The 20,605-nt window shown below is 42.2% G+C and overlaps 1 protein-coding gene across 1 annotated transcript in view; it reads right to left on the reverse strand.

Moving 5' to 3' along the window:
• shoc2 (SHOC2 leucine rich repeat scaffold protein) overlaps positions 1–20,605 on the reverse strand; it is a 135,154-nt gene that overhangs the window by 14,144 nt on the left and 100,405 nt on the right. The window contains exons 6-9 of the mRNA XM_068053004.1: positions 19,341–19,529; positions 17,964–18,086; positions 13,711–13,848; positions 152–269 (exon numbers count right to left, since the gene is read on the reverse strand). Of these exons, the coding sequence (XP_067909105.1) occupies positions 152–269; positions 13,711–13,848; positions 17,964–18,086; positions 19,341–19,529 (568 nt within the window). The remainder of the gene's footprint in view (positions 1–151; positions 270–13,710; positions 13,849–17,963; positions 18,087–19,340; positions 19,530–20,605) is intronic.

Raw genomic sequence — 20,605 nt, forward strand, 5'->3', positions numbered from 1 at the left:
ACTGTTCCATTCTCCAGCAATAACATTTCTCACTTTAAAAGGGCACAACAATTAGAATTAATGACAAGAAAGGTACTATGAATGGAATTTTCATACATGCTAATTCAGGGTGCAATATTTTGGGGATATGCACTATCGGTTGTAGACTTACCAATCTCTTCAGGTAAGTGAGTAAGTAAGTTCTCTCCCAGGCCAAGGTGAGTTAGGCTGGTTAGGTGACCTATCCCTCTAGGAAGCGTAGTCAACTGATTGTTGGTCAAGACCAGTTTCTGTTGGAGAAATATTTATAGTTTTAAGCGTGTGTGCACACAAAATGAAAAAAACTAGAAGGTGCTTCGGGATCGGCAATTACACAAGTGAAGCACCCTCCACAAAAACAAATGGATATTCAACCTCTCACTAATATTGCGATCCCCTCCAAAATTATTAATTTGTAGCCATTTGGGATGTGATCAACAACTGAAAAGGCCATATTTAAAAGAAACTAAGCTTCTGCTGAATCACTCCACTAGAAGATTTTAAATGAAATTCAAACTTGAGACATCAACCTATTACATAAAAAGCAGCATTAACAAGTTGGGACTGCATAAGAAATTTAAAGTATCTACATATGAACAAGGAGGAGTATGCTACTTGGCCCCTCGAGCCTGCTCAAAATTCAATAAGATCATGGTTGATCTGATTGCAACCTCTACTCCACATTCCTGCCGACCCCTGGTAACCTTGTTTATCAAGTATCTATCGACCTCTGCCATAAAAATATTTAAAGACTCTGCTTCCACTGCCTTTGGAGGTTGAGTTCCAAAGATTCACCACCCTCAGAGAAAAAATTCTCATCAGTCTTAAATGGCCGACCCCTTATTTTTAAATAGTGATCCCTAGTTCTAGATTCTTCCACAAGGGGAAACATCCTTTTCACATCTACCGTCAAGACCCCTCAGGATCTTGCAGCTTTCTGCAGTTAGTTGGGAGATGGACTTTAATGCTATAGAACGATTACATGCACATTACAGTAGAGACTAAAATATTCGAAGACGAGGGAGATTTCAATATTAATGAAAGGCTGACTATCCCATTTTGAAATGACTTCAAAACTACAAATAAATGCAAGTAACACTCAAAAGTAACTAACCACAGCATTAATAAAATTGCAACACTTTTTCCAAAATTGATCATAGCTCTCTAAACACAAATAATTGCAGAACACAGTTAGCACCACAGAACATCTATTTGTCTTATGCCAAAAATGTTAAAACATTCAGCGACAGAGCAGCCAAATCTCTCAGCAACAAGGACTGAAAACCCAACTGAAGACAGAGGACTCTGAATACAATATAACTGGAAGACATGCCTGGATATACCAGAATACATAGCACATCTGAAATTATATTTGCCATCATACCATTTTATGCTAAAGTCAGCTTTTCACACTGCATCAGTGTAACTACACAGCTATATTTCTGTAAGATCGTTAAGTTTAACCACAGTGCACTTTGACACAATTCTTATTAGACCGCATGACAGCTCTGGAGCTGCGGATGGACACACTTTGGAGCATCCGCGATGCTGAGGAGGTCGTGGATAGCACGTTTAGCGAATTGGTCACACCGCAGATTAGGATTGCTGAGGGAGAAAGGGAATGGGTGACCAAAAGGCAGAGAAAGAGTAGGAAGGCAGTGCAGGTGTCCCCTGCGGTCATCTCCCTCCAAAACAGGTATACCGTTTTGGATACTGTTGAGGGAGATGGCTCACCAGGGGAAGGCAGCAGTAGCCGTTCATGGCACCGTGGCTGGCTCTGCTGTTCAGAAGGGCGGGAAAAAGAGTGGAAGGGCTATAGTCATAGGGGATTCGATTGTAAGGGGAGTAGATAGGCGGTTCTGTGGTCGAAAACGAGACTCCCGAATGGTATGTTGCCTCCCAGGTGCACGGGTCAGGGATGTCTCAGATCGGCTGCAGAACATTCTGAAAGGGGAGGGTGAACAGCCAGTTGTCATTGTGCACATAGGCACCAATGATATAGGTAAAAAACGGGATGAGGTCCGACAAGCAGAATTTAGGGAGTTAGGAGCCAAGTTAAAAAGCAGGACCTCAGAGGTAGTAATCTCAGGATTGCTACCAGTGCCATGTGATAGTCAGAGTAGAAATGAAAGAATAGTCAGGATGAATGCGTGGCTTGAGAGATAGTGCAGGAGGGAGGGGTTCAGATTTTTGGGACATTGGGACCGGTTCTGGGGGAGGTGGGACTATTACAAATTGGGTGGTCTACACCTGGGCCGGACTGGAACCAATGTCCTTGGGGGTGCTTTTGCTAACGCTGTTGGGGAGGGTTTAAACTAATGTGGCAGGGAGATGGGAACCAAATGAGGTCAGTGGACAGTAAGGAGGTAGTAACTAAAGCCTGTAAGGAACTAGATAATGAAGTCAGCGTGACTAAGGGAAAGAGTAGACGATGAACGCAAAGGGACTGGTCTGAGGTGCATTTGTTTTAATGCAATAAGTGTAGTAGGTAAGGCAGATGAACTTAGGGCTTCGATTAGTACCTGGGAGTATGATGTTATTGCTATTACTGAGACGGTTGAGGGAAGGGCATGAATGGCAACTAAATATCCCAGGATATCGATGCTTCAGGCGGGATAGAGAGGGAGGTAAAAGGGGTGGAGGAGTTGCATTACTGGTCAAAGAGGATATCACAGCTGTGCTGAAGGAGGGCACTATGGAGGACTCGAGCAGTGAGGCAATATGGGCAGAACTCAGAAATAGGAAGGGTGCGGTAACAATGTTGGGGCTGTACTACAGGCCTCCCAACAGCGAGCGTGAGAGGTACAAATATGTAAACAGATTATGGAAAGATGTAGGAGCAACAGGGTGGTGGTGATAGGAGATTTTAATTTTCCCAACATTGACTGGGATTCACTTAGTGTTAGAGGTCTGGATGGAGCAGAATTTGTAAGGAGCATCCAGGAGGGTTTTCTAGAGCAGTATGTAAATAGTCCAACTCGGGAAGGGGCCATACTGGACCTGGTGTTGGGGAATGAGCCCGGCCAGGTGGTTGAAGTTTCAGTAGGGGACTACTTTGGGAATAGTGATCACAATTCCTTAAGTTTTAGAATACTCATGGACAAAGACGAAAGTGGTCCTAAAGGAAGAGTGCTAAATTGGGGGAAGGCCAACTATACCAAAATTCGGCAGGAGCTGGGGAATGTAGATTGGGAGCAGCTGTTTGAAGGTAAATCCACATTTGATATGTGGGAGGCTTTTAAAGAGAGGTTGATTAGCGTGCAGGAGAGACATGTTCCTGTGAAAATGAGGGATAGAAATGGCAAGATTAGGGTACCATGGATGACAGGTGAAATTGTGAGACTAGCTAAGAGGAAAAAGGAAGCATACATAAGGTCTAGGCGGCTGAAGAAATACGAAGCTTTGAAAGAATATCGGGAATGTAGGACCAATCTGAAACGAGGAATTAAGAGGGCTAAAATGGGTCATGAAATATCTTTAGCAAACAGGGTTAAGGAAAATCCCAAAGCCTTTTATTCATATATAAGGAGCAAGAGGGTAACTAGAGAAAGGATTGGCCCACTCAAGGACAAAGGAGGAAAGTTATGCGTGGAGTCAGAGAAAATGGGTGAGATTCTAAACGAGTACTTTGCATCGGTATTCACCGAGGATAGGGACATGACGGATGTTGAGGTTAGGGACAGATGTTTGATTACTCTAGGTCAAGTCGGCATAAGGAGGGAGGAAGTGTTGGGTATTCTAAAAGGCATTAAGGTGGACAAGTCCCCAGGTCTGGATGGGATCTATCCCAGGTTACTGAGGGAAGCAAGAGAGGAAATAGCTGGGGCCTTAACAGATATCTTTGCAGCATCCTTAAACACGGGTGAGGTCCCGGAGGATTGGAGAATTGCTAATGTTGTCCCCTTGTTTAAGAAGGGTAGCAGGGATAATCCAGGTAATTATAGACCGGTGAGCCTGACGTCAGTGGTAGGGAAGCTGCTGGAGAAGATACTGAGGGATAGGATCTATTCCCATTTGGAACAAAATGGGCTTATCAGTGATAGGCAACATGGTTTTGTGCAGGGAAGGTCATGTCTTACCAACTTAATAGAATTCTTTGAGGAAGTGACAAATTTGATTTATGAGACAAGGGCTGTAGATGTCATATACATGGACTTCAGTAAGGTGTTTGATAAGGTTCCCCATGGTAGGCTGATGGAGAAAGTGAAGGCGCATGGGGTCCAAGATGTACTAGCTAGATGGATAAAGAACTGGCTGGGCAACAGGAGACAGAGAGTAGCAGTGGAAGGGAGTTTCTCAAAATGGAGACGTGTGACCAGTGGTGTTCCACAGGGATCCGTGCTGGGACCACTGTTGTTTGTGATATACATAAATGATTTGGAGGAACGTATAGGTGGTCTGATTAGCAAGTTTGCAGACGACACCAAGATTGGTGGAGTAGCAGATAGTGAAGGGGACTGTCAGAGAATACAGATAGATTGGAGAGTTGGGCAGAGAAATGGCAGATGGAGTTCAATCCGGGCAAATGCGAGGTGATGCATTTTGGAAGATCCAATTCAAGAGTGAACTATACAATAAATGGAAAAGTCCTGGGGAAAATTGATGTACAGAGAGATTTGGGTGTTCAGGTCCATTGTTCCCTGAAGGTGGCAACGCAGGTCAATAGAGTGGTCAAGAAGGCATACGGCATGCTTTCCTTCATCGGACGGGGTATTGAGTACAAGGGTTGGCAGGTCATGTTACAGTTGTATAAGACTTTGCTTCGGCCACATTTGGAATACTGCGTGCAATTCTGGTCGCCACATTACCAAAAGGATGTGGATGCTTTGGAGAGGGTGCAGAGGAGATTCACCAGGATGTTGCCTGGTATGGAGGGCGCTAGCTATGAAGAGAGGTTGAGTAGATTAGGATTATTTTCATTAGAAAGACGGAGGTTGAGGGGGGACCTGATTGAGGTGTACAAAATCATGAGAGGTATAGACAGGGTGGATAGCAAGAAGCTTTTTCCCCCCAGAGTGGGGGATTCAATTACGAAGGGTCACGAGCTCAAAGTGAGAGGGGAAAAGTTTAGGGGGGATATGCGTGGAAAGTTCTTTATGCAGAGGGTGGTGGGTGCCTGGAACGCGTTGCCAGCGGAGGTGGTAGACGCGGGCACGATAGCGTCTTTTAAGATGTATCTAGACAGATACATGAATGGGCAGGAAGCAAAGAGATACAGACCCTTAGAAAATAGGCGACATGTTTAGATAGAGGATCTGGATCGGCGCAGGCTTGGAGGGCCGAAGGGCCTGTTCCTGTGCTGTAATTTTCTTTGTTCTTTGTTCGTATGAGGAATAACACTCAAACCCAAATGACGTGCAATAGGTTTTGAAAAAATATTTTATAAGTCATCAGTTGAGCAATACTGCAGGGTTAGGTTTGAGGTCAGAAACTAGGACACTGCAAGGAATACAAAATCTTCTGATTCTGTGCAGAATTTGCAGAGACAGAGCTCCATTATGCTTCAAACAAGAAAATGCCTATTTTTAAAAAATATGATTTTAGACAGGCTGCAAATAAAAATACACAAAAGAGTCATGGGGAAGGCATTGAGCCAAGCTGATTGTGTTGTAATTTACGCGTCATTCTGTGGCAAACAGGCTGTTTGAACCAACCAATGTTGGGGTCAACCGCCAAATAATTAACAGTCCATCTCATTGTCCCGTTTCCATACCCATGTATTCTACTTACCTTTAATCATTTATCTAACTTATTCTTAAAAGTAGACATGATCTCTGGCTCAATCACTAAATCAGATAATCCTTTCCACAACCTCTCAACTCCTGCTCTCGGTCTTAAATCTCGTATATTTAACGGCTCAGAGGTAGCACTCTGGCGTTTGAGTAAGGTGGTTATGGGTTCAAGTACTTGAGCACATAAATGTAGACAGATAGATCAGTGCAGTACTGAGGGAGTGCAGCACTGTCAGAGATATGGTCTTTTGGATGTTTTGTTAAAGGAGGTCTTTCTACCTTCTAAGGTTGATGTAAAATATTGCAAAGACCTATTCACAGAGAAATGAAGCTGTTCTTCTGGTGTCCTAGTCAACATTCATCTCCCAACCAACATCACCAAAACAGATTACCTGTTTTATGTCATGGTTTCTTGTGGGACAATACAATGGTCAAATTGGCTGCTACATTTCCCTACAGTTCATTAGCTGTGAAATGCTTTGCAACGCCTTGTGGTCATGAAAAGCACTATAAAATTGCAAGTTCTCTTTTTAAAAAAAAAATCTATGTTCCTTGTTCAAGACCTCTCAACTACTACAAAGAATCTGGTTCTATCGACGCGTCCCAGTTTTCACAATTTTAAACACTATCAAATCACCTCTTGATCAAATGAAAACTAGAGTTTATAAAGTCTTTCTCCATTTTTGTATTTCCTCATACCAGGGAGCATCCTAACGCATCTGTGCTACACACGCACTATTGCCTCACCATCCTTCCTATAGTGTGGAGTTCAAAATTGCATAGTACTCCAACTGTGGCCTGACTAAAGTTTTATGTAGATTCACCAGTACATCTCAACTATTATGTTCAAACCTCCTGCCATAAAACCCAGAATCTATTAGGGTCTTTAAAAAAGGCCTTATCCACTTGAGGTGCTGTTTTTAACATCTTTGTAATTAAAACTCTCAAATCCCTCTGCTCTTCTGCATTCAACATCTTCCTTCCCACCCCAAAGTATAATTATGCCTTTTGTTAAAAAGGCCAAATGTACCATCTCACATTTACTAACACTAAATTCCATTTGCCACTTTTATGCATATTCCACCATCTTATCAGACTTATTTACCATGCTTATTTTGGTATCATCTACAGATAAGGGCACAACTCGACACAGTCTATATCCTAATTACTGGTTTAGAGATATCATTGGCAGTATTCATAAGTTAAATGCATCAGAATCTGCCACACTCCTTTGAAATACTGCTGCAAAGCAAACTTGCATAAAATGTTTAGAATTATTTCCCTGAAGGTTAGGTTAAAAGAACAAAACTCAATAAACAACAAAGAGACTGAAATTCACACCATATGTATTTGAGTGATAAAATATTTGCCTACCATGAAGAATTCCAGAGGAAATCTGGGCTTGCAAGTCCCAGAAAATAAAAGCAGAGGTTTTCTAAAGCACTTTAGTCTTCTGCTTTGATGGCAAAGAGGGGGTGCATGGCTCATCATCAATGTTTCATCAATGACACTGGAAAAGATCTCCACAGATTTTGGACTCCTCTTAGAACACTTTAAATATTGTTCAAGCCAAATATTGGTACTACTCATTGCTTGCTAGGTATACACTGTTTCTATATAATTATCTTGTTTGTAAATAAACCCACTTTTAGTCTTAGCCTGATGCAATAATCTGACAATAAGATATTCACCACTTTTTGGTGTGGATTACAGATCATGGTGGGCAATGCATTTAGTCTTCTGTATACAGTACTGCAGCAAAAGCATTAGCAGCCCTTTGGCACACTATTGCATTCATTTCATGTAAAAGGGTACAAGTTTCAGCTCGCAAAAGATGTAGGTCCGCTTAAGGAAAGAGCGTTATTACAAAAATAAGAGTTTAAAGTGCTGGGAGAAAGCCCAAAGCCATCATTCTTTATTCCTAAAAAAGGCTTTCATATATATAGTGCCATACATGACCGCAGGACATCCCAAAGCAGTTACAGCCAATGAAGTACTATTGAAATGCAGTCACTGTTGTAATGTAGGAAACAGCAGCCAATTTGCAACAGCAAGGTAATAATCAGATAGTTTGCTTTTGTGATGTTGACTGAGGGATAAATATTGGCCAGCACACTGTGGACAAATCTCCACCTCTACTTTCAAATGTATTATGGGATCGTTTATGTCCACCTGGGAGGACAGACAGTGCCTCAGTATATCCTCTCATCTGTAAGACACCATCTTCAACAACGCCTTCAGTACTGCACTGGAGTGAGCGCCTAGATTTTTGAGCTCAAGCCCTGGAGTGGGACTTGAGCCCACAACCTTTTGACTCAGAGGTGAGTGCTACCAACTGAGCGACAAGTGACAATGTGGCGTCATGGTTATACGTTCTACAATGCTCCTTTATGGCTAACCTTACTGAGAATGGCGAATTGTGTTTCACCTTTGAAACAATGTCTTCGATATCAATGTAGTTATTAGCAGACAAGATGAAGCTTCTATCTAAAGTTTGTGAACTTCCACTGGAATCAGTGCATGGGGATAAACATGATTTATTAATTCAAAGTTTCAATGCATTCGTCAAGGAAGATTTCCCTATGCTTCCTGCAGTATTTGTTTAAATAAGATACAGAAAAAAATAAAGGATAAGAAAACACAATGTAGCCTCAGGAATTTGTCCCGCTATTACTCCAATTTGCCCAAACTAGCATTTAAATGTATTGTGAATTCCCCATTAGTCCTTCACACGCAAATCCCACCTTTTGAGTAAAGAATTTTAACATCTAATATCAGTTTTGAATCCACATTTTATTAATCTATTAACACATATTTGCACCATCACTAAGACCGTCTATTTCTACCTCCGTAACATTGCCCAACTTTGCCAGTGTCTCAGCTCATCTGCTGCTGAAACCCTCATTTGCGCCTTTGTCACCTTTACATCTGACTATTCCAACGACACTCCTGGCTGGTCTCCCACATTCTACTCTCCGTAAACTTGAGGTCATCCAAAACTCCGCTGCCTGCGTTTTTTAAAAAATTCATTTCATTAGATGTGAGCATCACTGGTGAGGCCAATGTTTATTGCCCATCCCTAATTGCCCTTGAGAAGGTGGCGGTGAACTGCCTTCTTGAACCGCTGCAGTCCATCGTGTGTAGGTACTCCCACAGTGCTGTTAGGGAGGGAGTTCCAGGATTTTGATACAGCAACAGTGAAGGAACGGCGATTTAGTTCCAAGTCAGGATGGTGTGTGGCTTGGAGGGGAACCTGCGGGTGGTGGTGTTCCCACACGTCTGCTTTCCTTGTCCTTCTAGGTGGAAGAGATCGCAGGTTTGGAAGGTGCTATCGAAGGAGGTGTGGAGAGTTGCTGCAGTGCATTTTTTATATGGTATGCTCTGCTGCCACTGTGCACTGGTGGTGGTGGAAGTGAATGTTTAAGATGGATGGGGTGTTGATCAAACAGGTTGTTTTGCTCTGGATGGTGTCAAGCTTAAGTGTTACTAGAGTGGCACTCATCCAGGCAAGTGCAGAGTATTCCATCACACTCCTCACTTGCACCTTGTAGAGGTGGACAGGCTTTGGGGAGTCAGGAGGTGGGTTAATTGCCAAAGAATTCCCAGCCTGACCTGCTCTTCTAGCCACAGTACTTATGTGACTGCTCCAGTTCAGTTTCTGGTCGATGGTAGCCCCCCCCAGGATGTTGATAGTGGAGGATTCAGTGATGATAATGCTGTTGAATGTCAAGGGGGAGATGGTTAGGTTCTCTCTTGCTGGAGATCGTCATTGCCTGGCACTTGTGTGGCACAAATGTTACTTGCCACTTATTAGCCCAAGCCTGAATGTCGTCCAGGTCATGCTGCATATTGACATGGATTGCTTCAGTATAAAGGCTGGCTCGGGTCTGCAAATGAAACCCGACCCGAGCCCGACAGAACCACATCCGACCTTAGCTCAACCCGGCCAGAGTCCTTTCATTTTTTTCCCACGCCCGACCCGACCATCAGTTAACCTAGCTTCCGTTTTTCACTTTGTTGCTTATCTGCACAAGCTTAAAAAAAACTAACTAAACTGCCTTTCAAGTCCAAAAAGTATATTAACATTGGAGCCACGTACCGGAGCTGGTGATAGAGTGCATCCGATCCGGCCTGACACGAGCCGAGCCCAAATGCTGGACCCAGAAGAGCGACCCAACCCGAACCAGACACATATCGCCGGGTCCCGTCAGGTTCGGGTCGTGTAGCCATGCTCTACTTCATTATCTGGAGTTGCGATTGGTACTGAACATTGTGCAATCGGCAAACATCCCCACTTCTGACCTTATGATGTAGGGAAGATCATTGATGAAGCAGCTGAAGATGGTTGGGTCTAGGACACGACCCTGAAGAACTCCTGCAGCAATGTCCTGCGGCTGAGAAGAATGGCCTCCAACAACCACCACCATCTCCCTTTGTGCTACATATGACTCCAACCAGTGGAGAGCTTTCCCGATTCACATTGACTTCAATTTGTCTCGGACTCCTTGATGCCACACTCAGTCAAGTGCTGCATTGATATCAAGGACAATCACTCTCACCTCCCCTTGAGTTCAGCTTTTTTTGGCCATGTTTGGACCAAGGCTGTAATGAGATCAGGAGCCAAGTGACTATGGCAGAACCCAAACTGAGCACTGGTGAGCAGGTTGTTGCTCGCTTGATAGCAGTGTCAACAACACCATCCATCACTCTGCTGATGATCGAGAATAGACTGATGGAGCAGTAATTGGCCAGATTGGATTTATCCTGCTTTTTGTGGACAGGACATACCTGGGCAATTTTCCACATTGTTGGATAGATGCCAGTATTGTAGCTGTAGGGGAACAGCTTGGCTAGGGTCACGGCGAGTTCTGCAGCACAAGTCTTCAGTTCTCCTGCCAGGATGTTGTCAGGACCCATAACCTTTGCTGTATGCAGTGCCTTCAGCTGTTTCTCGATAACACCTGAAGTGAATCAAATTGGCTGAAGACTGACATCTGTGATGCTGGGGATCTAAGGAGGCTGCCGAGATGGATCGTCCACTCGGCACTTCTGGCTGAAGACGGCTGCAAATGCTTCAGCCTTTTCTTTCATACTGATGTGCTGGGCTTCTCAATCATTGTGGATATTTGTGCAGCCTCGTCCTCCGGTTATTTAATTGTTCACCACCATTCACGACTGGGTGTGGCAGGACCGAGGGGCTTTTATCTGATCCGTTGGTTGTGGGATTGCTTAGCTCTGTCTATTGCATGCCAAACAGTGGCAGCACAATACAAGTCGTCCTGTGTTGTAGCTTTACCAGATTGACACCTCATTTTGAGGTATGCCTGGTGCTGCTCCTGGCTTGCTCTCCTGCACTCTTTATCGAATCAGTGTTGATCCCTTGGCTTCATGGTAATGGTAGAGAGAGGGATACGAGGTTCACGCAGTTACAGATTGTGGTTGAATACAATTCTGCTATTGTTGCTGGTGCACAGGGCCTCATTAATGCCCAGTTTTGAGCTGCCAGATCTGTTCTGAGTACTAGCTGAGTAGCAGGCGAGTGGGACTGGCTGGACTGTTCCGCAGAGAGCCGGCATGGACTTGATGGGCCAAGTGGCCTTTTTGTTATTTTCATGGGATGTGAGGGTTGCTGGCAAGGCCAGCATTTATTGCCCTTCCCTAATTGCCCTCGAGAAGATGGGTGGTGAGCTGCCGCTTTGAACCACTACACTCCATTTGGTATAGGTACACCCATAGTGCTGTTAGGAACAGAGTTCCAGGTTTTAGACCCAGCAAAAGAACAGCGATACAGATCTAAGTCAGGATGATGTGTGACTTGGAGGGGAACTTGCAGGTGGTGGTGTTCTCCTGTGTCTGCTGCCCTTGTTCTTCGAGGTGGTAGAGGTCATGGGTTTGGAAGGTACTGTTGAAGGTGGCTTGGCGAGTTGTTGCAGTGCATCTTGCAGATGGTACACGCTGCTGTCACTGCGCACCAGTGGTGGAGGGAGCGAATGTTTAATGTGGTGGATAGGGGTGCTGATCAAACAGGCTGCTTTGTCCTGGACGGTGCAGAGTGTTGTTGGAGCTGCACTCATCCAGACAAGTGGAGAATATTCCATCACAACTCCTCATTTGTGCCTTGTAGATGGTAGATAAGCTTTGGGAAGTCAGGAGGAGAGTTACTCGCTGCGGAATGCCCAGCCTCTGATCTGCTCTTGTCATAGTCATACAGCATAGAAACAGGCCCTTCGGACCGTGTCCATGACGACCATAATGCCCATCTATATTAATCCCACCTGCCTGCATTAATTCCATATTCCTCTATGCCTTGCTCTTTCAAGTACCTGTCCAGATGCCTCTTAAATGTCACCACTGTTCCTGCCTCCACCACCTCCTCAGGCAGCTCATTCCAGATACCCACTATTCTTTGTGTGAAAAATTTACCCCTTTGATCCCCTTTAAACCTCCTCCCTCTCACCTTAAATCTATGCCCTCTAGTTTTAGTCACCCCTACCATGGGAAACAGACTCTGGCTATCCACCCTATCTATGCCTCTCATAATTTTATATACCTCTATCATGTCCCCTCTCAGCCTCCTTTGCTCCAGGGAAAACAGACCCAGCCTATGCAATCTCTCTTTATAACTCAAGCCCTCCAAACCAGGCAGCATCCTTGTGAATCTTTTCTGCACCCTCTTGCTTAATCACATCTTTCCGGTAGTGCGGCGATCAGAACTGCACACAGTACTCCAAATGCAGCCTAACCAACGTTATATACAACTGTAACATGACGTCCCAATTCTTGCACTCAATGCCTCGGCCGATGAAGGCAAGCATGCCATACGCCTTCTTCACCACCCTGTCTACCTGTGTTGCCACTTTCAGGGAACTATGTACTTGCACCCCAAGGTCTCTCTGCTCAACAACACTCCCCAGGGCCCTGCCATTCACTGTATATGTCCTACCCTAGTTTAACTTCCCAAAATGCATCACTTCACACTTGTCTGCCACAGTATTTATATGACTGGCCTAGTTAAGTTTCTGGTCAATGGTAATACCTAGGATGTTGATGGTGGAGTATTCAGCGATGGTAATGCCGCTGAATGTCATGGGGAGCTGGTTAGAATCTCTCGTGTTGGAGTTAATCATTGCCTGGTACGTGTGTCATGCATGTTACTTGCTACTTATCAGCCCAAGCTGTGCTGTAAATGACTAAGACGGATAATCATTTCACTTATTACAGTTTAAAAAGTAATCCCATTATAGATTTCAGTTTTATGAAGTTCATGGGAAAAACTTTAAATTAGTAATAGTAATTCCAAAATTTGAATGTGCACAACAGCCTTAATACAAGACCATTTTCTTCTCTCGAGCGTCATTCAATTACATATGTACAATTAATCCCTCAAATACTCTTAACAAAACTTGACAAGTGGAAAGAAAATCAAGGATAAATGTTCTAGATACAAATGCCAAGTGGCATAATGTCTGACTGATTTAGGGGACACATTCTACTTTTATTTTTAAATTTCCAGAGATATTTTATTAAATATCTTTATTGTCTGGGTTAGCCAAACGTGCTCTCAATTTACCGTATTGCAAATTAATATGACTGTGTACCTTACTGAACAGTAACACGCAACTCAAGAGATAGTGCTGATACTGTACACTCCAACCAGGATGGGGGAAAATGGGTTTGGGGCACTGAAGATCTCAAAATCTATCAACTGTAGTAAAATCCACAATGGAAAATCTAGGAATAAAGCATTCCAACAGTTCACTGTTCCAATTAGGCAGTCATGCAGTTTTCTTTAATAAAACAGATGTGCATTGGTTCCAATCCCTGTAACTGCGAAGAACTAAAGGCACGGAGCAAACTTTGAAGATTGAGCTATTACATAAGCTCGAGCACAAAATGGTCAAAATATCAAGGATGGTAGACTATTTTACATGGACTTAGAGGCTAAATTCAAAACACCCACCTGCAGATCCTTAAGGTAAGCAATTTCATTTGGAAGAGATTCAAGCTTATTTTCTTCCAAGTCCAACTCTCGTAGTTTTCTTAGGTGCCCAATGCCATGTGGCAATTTTCTAAGAAGGTTATTGGATAAGATAAGAACCTAGACAAAAACCATTAGAATTAGAATTGGAACATTACAGCGCAGTACAGGCCCTTCGGCCCTCGATGTTGCGCCGACCTGTGAAACCATCTGACCTACACTATTCCATTTTCATCCATATGTCTATCCAATGACCACTTAAATGCCCTTAAAGTTGGCGAGTCTACTACTGTTGCAGGCAGGGCGTGGAACACCCCTACTACTCGCTGAGTAAAGAAACTACCTCTAACATCTGTCCTATATCTATCACCCCTCAACTTAAAGCTATGTCCCCTCGTGTTTGCCATCACCATCCGAGGAAAAAGACTCTCACTATCCACCCTATCTAACCCTCTGATTATCTTATATGTCTCTATTAAGTCACCTCTCCTCCTCCTTCTCTCCAACGAAAACAACCTCAAGTGCCTCAGCCTTTCCTCGTAAGACCTTCCCTCCATACCAGGCAACATCCTAGTAAATCTCCTCTGCACCCTTTCCATAGCTTCCACATCCTTCCTATAATGCGGTGACCAGAACTGCACGCAATACTCCAGGTGCGGTCTCACCAGAGTTTTATACAGCTGCAGCATGACCTCATGGCTCCGAAACTCGATCCCCCTACTAATAAAAGCTAACACACCATATGCCTTCTGAACAGCCCTATTAACCTGGGTAGCAACCTTCAGGGATTTATGCACCTGGACACCAAGATCTCTCTGTTCATCTACACTACCAAGAATCTTCCCATTAGCCCAGTACTCTGCATTCCTGTTACTCCTTCCAAAGTGAATCACCTCACACTTTTCCGCATTAAACTCCATTTGCCATCTCTCAGCCCAGCTCTGCAGCCTATCTATCTCCCTCTGTACCCTATAACATCCTTCGGCACTATCCACAACTCCACCGACCTTCGTGTCATCCGCAAATTTACTAACCCACCCTTCTACACCCTCTTCCAGGTCATTTATAAAAATGACAAACAGCAGTGGCCCCAAAACAGATCCTTGCGGTACACCACGAGTAACTAAACTCCAGGATGAACATTTGCCATCAACCACCACCCTCTGTCTTCTTTCAGCTAGCCAATTTCTGATCTAAAGCTCTAAATTGCCTTCAACCCCATACTTCCGTATTTTCTGCAATAGCCTACCGTGGGGAACCTTATCAAACGCCTTACTGAAATCCATATACACCACATCCACTGCTTTACCCTCATCCACCTGTTTGGTCACCTTCTCGAAAAACTCTAAGGTTTGTGAGGCACGACCTAGCCGTCACAAAACCGTGCTGACTATCGCTAATGAACTTATTCTTTTCAAGATGATTATAAATCCTATCTCTTATAACCTTTTCCAACATTTTACCCACAACCGAAGTAAGGCTCACAGGTCTATAATTACCAGGGCTGTCTCTACTCCCCTTCTTGAACAAGGGGACAACATTTGCTATCCTCCAGTCTTCCGGCACTATCCCTGTCGACAATGACGACATAAAGATCAAGGACAAAGGCTCTGCAATCTCCTCCCTGGCTTCCCAGAGAATCCTAGGATAAATCCCATCTGGCCCAGGGGACTTATCTATTTTCACACTTTCCAAAATTGCCAACACCTCCTCCTTGTGAACCTCAATCCCATCTAGCCTAGTAGCCTGAATCTCAGTATTCTCCTCGACAACATTTTCTTTCTCTACTGTAAATACTGACGAAAAATATTCATTTAACGCTTCCCCTATCTCCTCTGATTCCCCACACAACTTCCCACTACTATCCTTGATTGGCCCTAATCTAACTCTAGTCATTCTTTTATTCCTGATATACCTATAGAAAGCCTTAGGGTTTTCCTTGATCCTATCCGCCAATGACTTCTCGTGTCCTCTCCTTGCTCTTCTTAGCTCTCCCTTTAGACCCTTCCTGGCTAGCTTGTAACTCTCAAGCGCCCTAACTGAGCCTTCACGTCTCATCCTAACATAAGCCTTCTTCTTCCTTTTGACAAGCGCTTCAACTTCTTTAGTAAACCACGGCTCCCTCGCTCGACAACTTCCTCCCTGCCTGACAGGTACATACTTATCAAGGACACGCAGTCCTTGAATAAGCTCCACATTTCGATTGTGCCCATCCCCTGCAGTTTCCTTCCCCATCCTACGCATCCTAAATCTTGCCTAATCGCATCATAATTTCCTTTCCCCCAGCTATAATTCTTGCCATTGTAAGGGTTGGTAAATTTATTTGAATTTTATACCCTAAGGTTCACCCACTTGTTTATTAAAAGAGCACTCAGGCATGAAAAAAGTGAAAACTACAGATCTAATAACACAGGAGCAAATATCCAGGGAAAAGAACAGGCTGAACGGAACAAGGGCAAGTTCAAAAGCATATCGCTCAAGGACAATGAAGAGATACCACAGGAGCAGAAGCCATATTAAAATCCAAGGACGGGAGGTGCTGACAGTGGTAGAACACAGTAACGGAAAAAAAATCTGGCAAGGTCAACAAGAACCATTTAGAATCAAAAAAGATCTTTATCTTTAGGAGAATTAGCAACAGAACCATCAGAATTGAAGAGAGGTAAGAGGATAATTTATAGCATTTTCTGTACGATTTTTGCAAGGAAACAGAAGGATGACTGCTGATGGAGGAGGAATACAGCAGTTGATGCTTCTGAATAAATTTATGCTTAACCTTTGTGCTCCATTTTATTCAGTGCTGTTACAAAAAAGAATAAAATCAAAAACAAAATCATTAACAGATATAAACGACTCTGCATGCTGGCACTAAGCACGGACAGCTTCTAAAATCCATCACATTTCAGGAATTTTGATTTTTTTTTCCTTCACAGAAAGGATTTTCGGATCAAGTTATATTACAGAGTTGAACACTGAATTCGGAAAATTTATGAGGGAAGCTACGGTTGCAGATGTGTACTGAAACAAGACTGGCTATTTGTGAAATGTTACAGCTCAGTCCGCTTCAAACTGCTACAATAAGGGTCAAATCTGCCCGACACACTCATTTTGCTAAGATGGCCCCTATTTGATGTGAAAATAGCATGGGATAGTTTTTTTAAATACTCACTTCAAGGGAATGGGTAAGATACAGAAAGTGAACTTTATGTTTTAACCAAGTGGAATTATCTCTAAGTTCAGTAAATGGCAGGTGTTAAGTGCTCCCCCAGTTAAGGACTCTGATTTTTTTTTTTAAAAAGGTGTTCTTTTATCCCATCAATAGTTTGGGCAGGCAAGCGGATCAAAGACAACAACGAATTACTTCAGACTTAAACATGAATTCTTTTAATCCACAACCAAGCTCTTAAGTACACAGTTTTTGCGTTGGCCCTGCTTACATAAAAACATATCCTTTAACTAATATATAACTATAAGGAGTTTTCAAAGCTTCCAACTGTATAAGCCTCAAGCTGATTTGAGAGCTTGAATATGAATAATTTTTCTGGTCACTAGGAGAACCTTTGGTTTGATGGATAATGCAGTCAAGGATATCTTGCAAACCATGTCTATAGTTGGTAAGCATCAACCTAGTCAACATCTTTCTGGTAAGCTTTGTAGATTTGAATTAGATGGTCAATCTGTTCAGATTTTCTATCTGGAGTACCATTTTCCCTGATTGAAGAATTGACTCTCACTACCCCCTCCTTAAATTATGCTCGTTGTGAGGTAAGTGAATTTATCCCATGCTATTCTAAGTCAGCTAGTCATTGCAGATCCTGTCAATAATTCAATCTTGCAGGCTGAATATGGACCAAATACAGGTTTCCCTCTTCACTCTGCAAACGTATGAATAGAAACATGACAATGACAAGATACTAAAAGGAATGGCCAGAACAGACATAGGCCACAAAAAGGATACAGGTGACTGTTCGCTTTTAAGATACAGGGTCCCAATCTTATTCCATGGCATTTGAAGGACAGGTTAAGACATTTACTTTTGCAAATTATAACAAAAGAAATTCTGCAGGTTGAACGCATTAATTCTGAGCAATTAAGACACCTGAGATTTTCCTGCATTGTGTGTGAAACTAATTTCCACAGTTTCTATAAAAGTGCAGTATAAATCTATTGACTTGTTCACTTTTACAAGTGAAGCCTTTAAGCATTTAGCAGGATATTGTGGTCAGCTTTCTCACCTCCAGGGAAGCCAGTCCTGACACATCCTCTGGAATCTTGGTGAGTTGGTTGGTGGCAAGGTTCAGTTCTACCATGCTTGTCCAGGTTCCAAAGTCCAATGGAAGTGAAGTTAGCTGATTGTCCTATGAACAACAGAAGAGGGGTTCAGGTCCTTCAAATCAGAAAAAAATTGAAACTGGGTGTGCTTTTAAGTAAATTATTGGTATAACTGTTTTTTGATCAAGCCGATCTTTAACTTGAGAAATCTGAAAGCCCTCAAAACTATTGCTTTCTGTAACTATTGATTTAAAAAGAACTTGGCACTTTTTCATAAACTAAAAATTTACTTTAATTCTTGAATTTTCCTTTATATTTAAATGGGATAACAATTACTAAATGAACAGCTAGTAGTGGAAAGACAATTTATCTAATTTTTAATAAATGCCACTGAGTTGTCTGATGGATTGTCATGTGATGGGTGCTTCAGACAATTTAAAAATTAGTGGTAGAAGGATTTCTACAAATTCTAATGTGCAAAAATGACTACACTTCAGTAACTCAATTCCAGATGTGACGGTCTGTAGCACTGGAAAAAGAACAGATAACCTATCAATTACTTTACTAGAAAATGGGAGTTAGAGCAATTTAAAAATGCATAAAAGCAACAAAGGAAGAGCAAACCAACTTGTTTTACCACCTAAAGTAGATCTTTCTATAATTACATTGACGAAAACTCACAACTCCTGCCAAAATGATAATGCTTGATAAATATGGAGTTTGAATATTAATTATGTGAGCAACAAGCAGCAGAAACAACTTTAACAATGACAAATCCTTGACGAGATATTTAAATTTTCATATAAAAGATAGCATAACTGCCAAATTTAGCATGCAAAGCAGTTAAATAAGTGGTAAACAATGGGAAAAGAAGTCTAAAAAACTAGTTGCAGGCAAATATAAGAGCCAGAGCACAAAATGCACCGAACACCACAAGGGACAATGAAGCCCGATAACAATGCGATGAAAACTATAAATGGTCAAGTCAAAGAATTCAAATAGGCTGGGTGCCAGCCTATTGTCAATAAGCATGCATAATGTACACTTCCAATTTATTTCTGAAATCTGAAAAAGGACAGTAAATTTTAAAACTCTACTGGTAATAAATTATTTCCAAAAATTTGGAACTTTAAAATACATGATCAGTTGTGAACAGCAGAAATACTACACAAAGGACAGCCTCAACAGCACTATAAGCATATTACTGAGAAAGTAGATTGCATCCAGTTTAGACCTTAGTTGATTGTAATATAAAATGTTCAGAACTCCTATTCCTGTCAGAATCAAACATTAGAATCAGATTCAGCCTCAACCTGTAGCCTACAAACTTCACCACCTACCTTCATATTCAGCTTACTCAACACTTTTGCTCTGGAGAAGATTCCGAAAGGTATTTTATTGATGCGGTTGTGTTCCATGTTGAGAGAGTAGATAGTTGAAAACTGTGAGGGTCCACCAACTGGATACGACTGGAAACAATTCCTCGCTAATGTTAAACTGGTCAAGTTTGCAAGGCTTGAAAGAAGACCCTGTTTTGGGGGCCGGGAGGGGGAGGGGAAGAAATATTTTAATACTGATCAATTTTTTTTTGCAAAAACATATTTTTAAACATATAATGGCTGTATCAAGTATTTATGGGAAAAATTCACCATCCCTAATCCAGTGGAAAATATTTAACCAAACCTTTTTAAAACAGTCCTTGCAATGGCAAGCATTTTAACATAGGCACTATCTTCACATTATTTAAGGCTAAGGGACTGAAATAGATTTCTCTCAACAAGCTCCCACCATTAAGTCTAATTAACTAATTAATTAATGTCACAAAGTTTAAAAAAAAGTTTTCATAAAGTAATGGAAACTGAAGACAAGAGCATGGCCAACAAATACTATGTCGAAACTATTGCTCAGCCTTCCCTAGAGTATTGCATGGCAAATATTGAGCAACAATTATGAAATTTACCAAATTAAAACTGTGAAATAAAACCACCTTAGTTTATTTTGTTTTATTGTTCCAGCATCAGACCTATGGCTACAGTAACCATCACAAAGCCAGCTCCCAGTAAAAATCAGTAATGTTAATGGGTCCTCCAGTTTTTCTAGTGCATGATTTAAGCCAAAAGCTCAAACTCAGCTCTAGCAAGCAACTGCACTTAATTTTACACAAAATACAGTGAAATCTTTATTTAGCAGTGACAACTGGAACTGAAGCAAGTGGCTAATTAAAGATAGAAGAGAGTTTGTTTTAACTTTGTGCTTTTAGGTTTAGACAGAGGACTGTTGTATCCTGGCATTAGACAGTGAAACATTCAGTTCTAAACTCAAATTGAATACAGTTTCAAACAGGAACCACCACGGAGTAGTTGCTTAATTAAAACAAAGAGTCTATTTACTTATTGTAATTTTTTTTAATGCAGTGGCTATGTTCATACAGTTATTGGGCTTTTAAAAAAGCTACTCAATAGGCATGGTCACCGCAGTGGCAGTGAGACACTTATCAGCAAATCATATCTCAGCCTGACCTGCTACTCCTCTGGCACTTTCGCCACCTTTGAAAATCTCAGTCTGTTCCAACCCTCTCACCTCTCATTCCAAAATCATTCTCTTC

Source organism: Heterodontus francisci, chromosome 20 (genome assembly GCF_036365525.1).
Source record: "Heterodontus francisci isolate sHetFra1 chromosome 20, sHetFra1.hap1, whole genome shotgun sequence".
In the NCBI taxonomy this organism is placed as follows: domain Eukaryota; kingdom Metazoa; phylum Chordata; class Chondrichthyes; order Heterodontiformes; family Heterodontidae; genus Heterodontus; species Heterodontus francisci.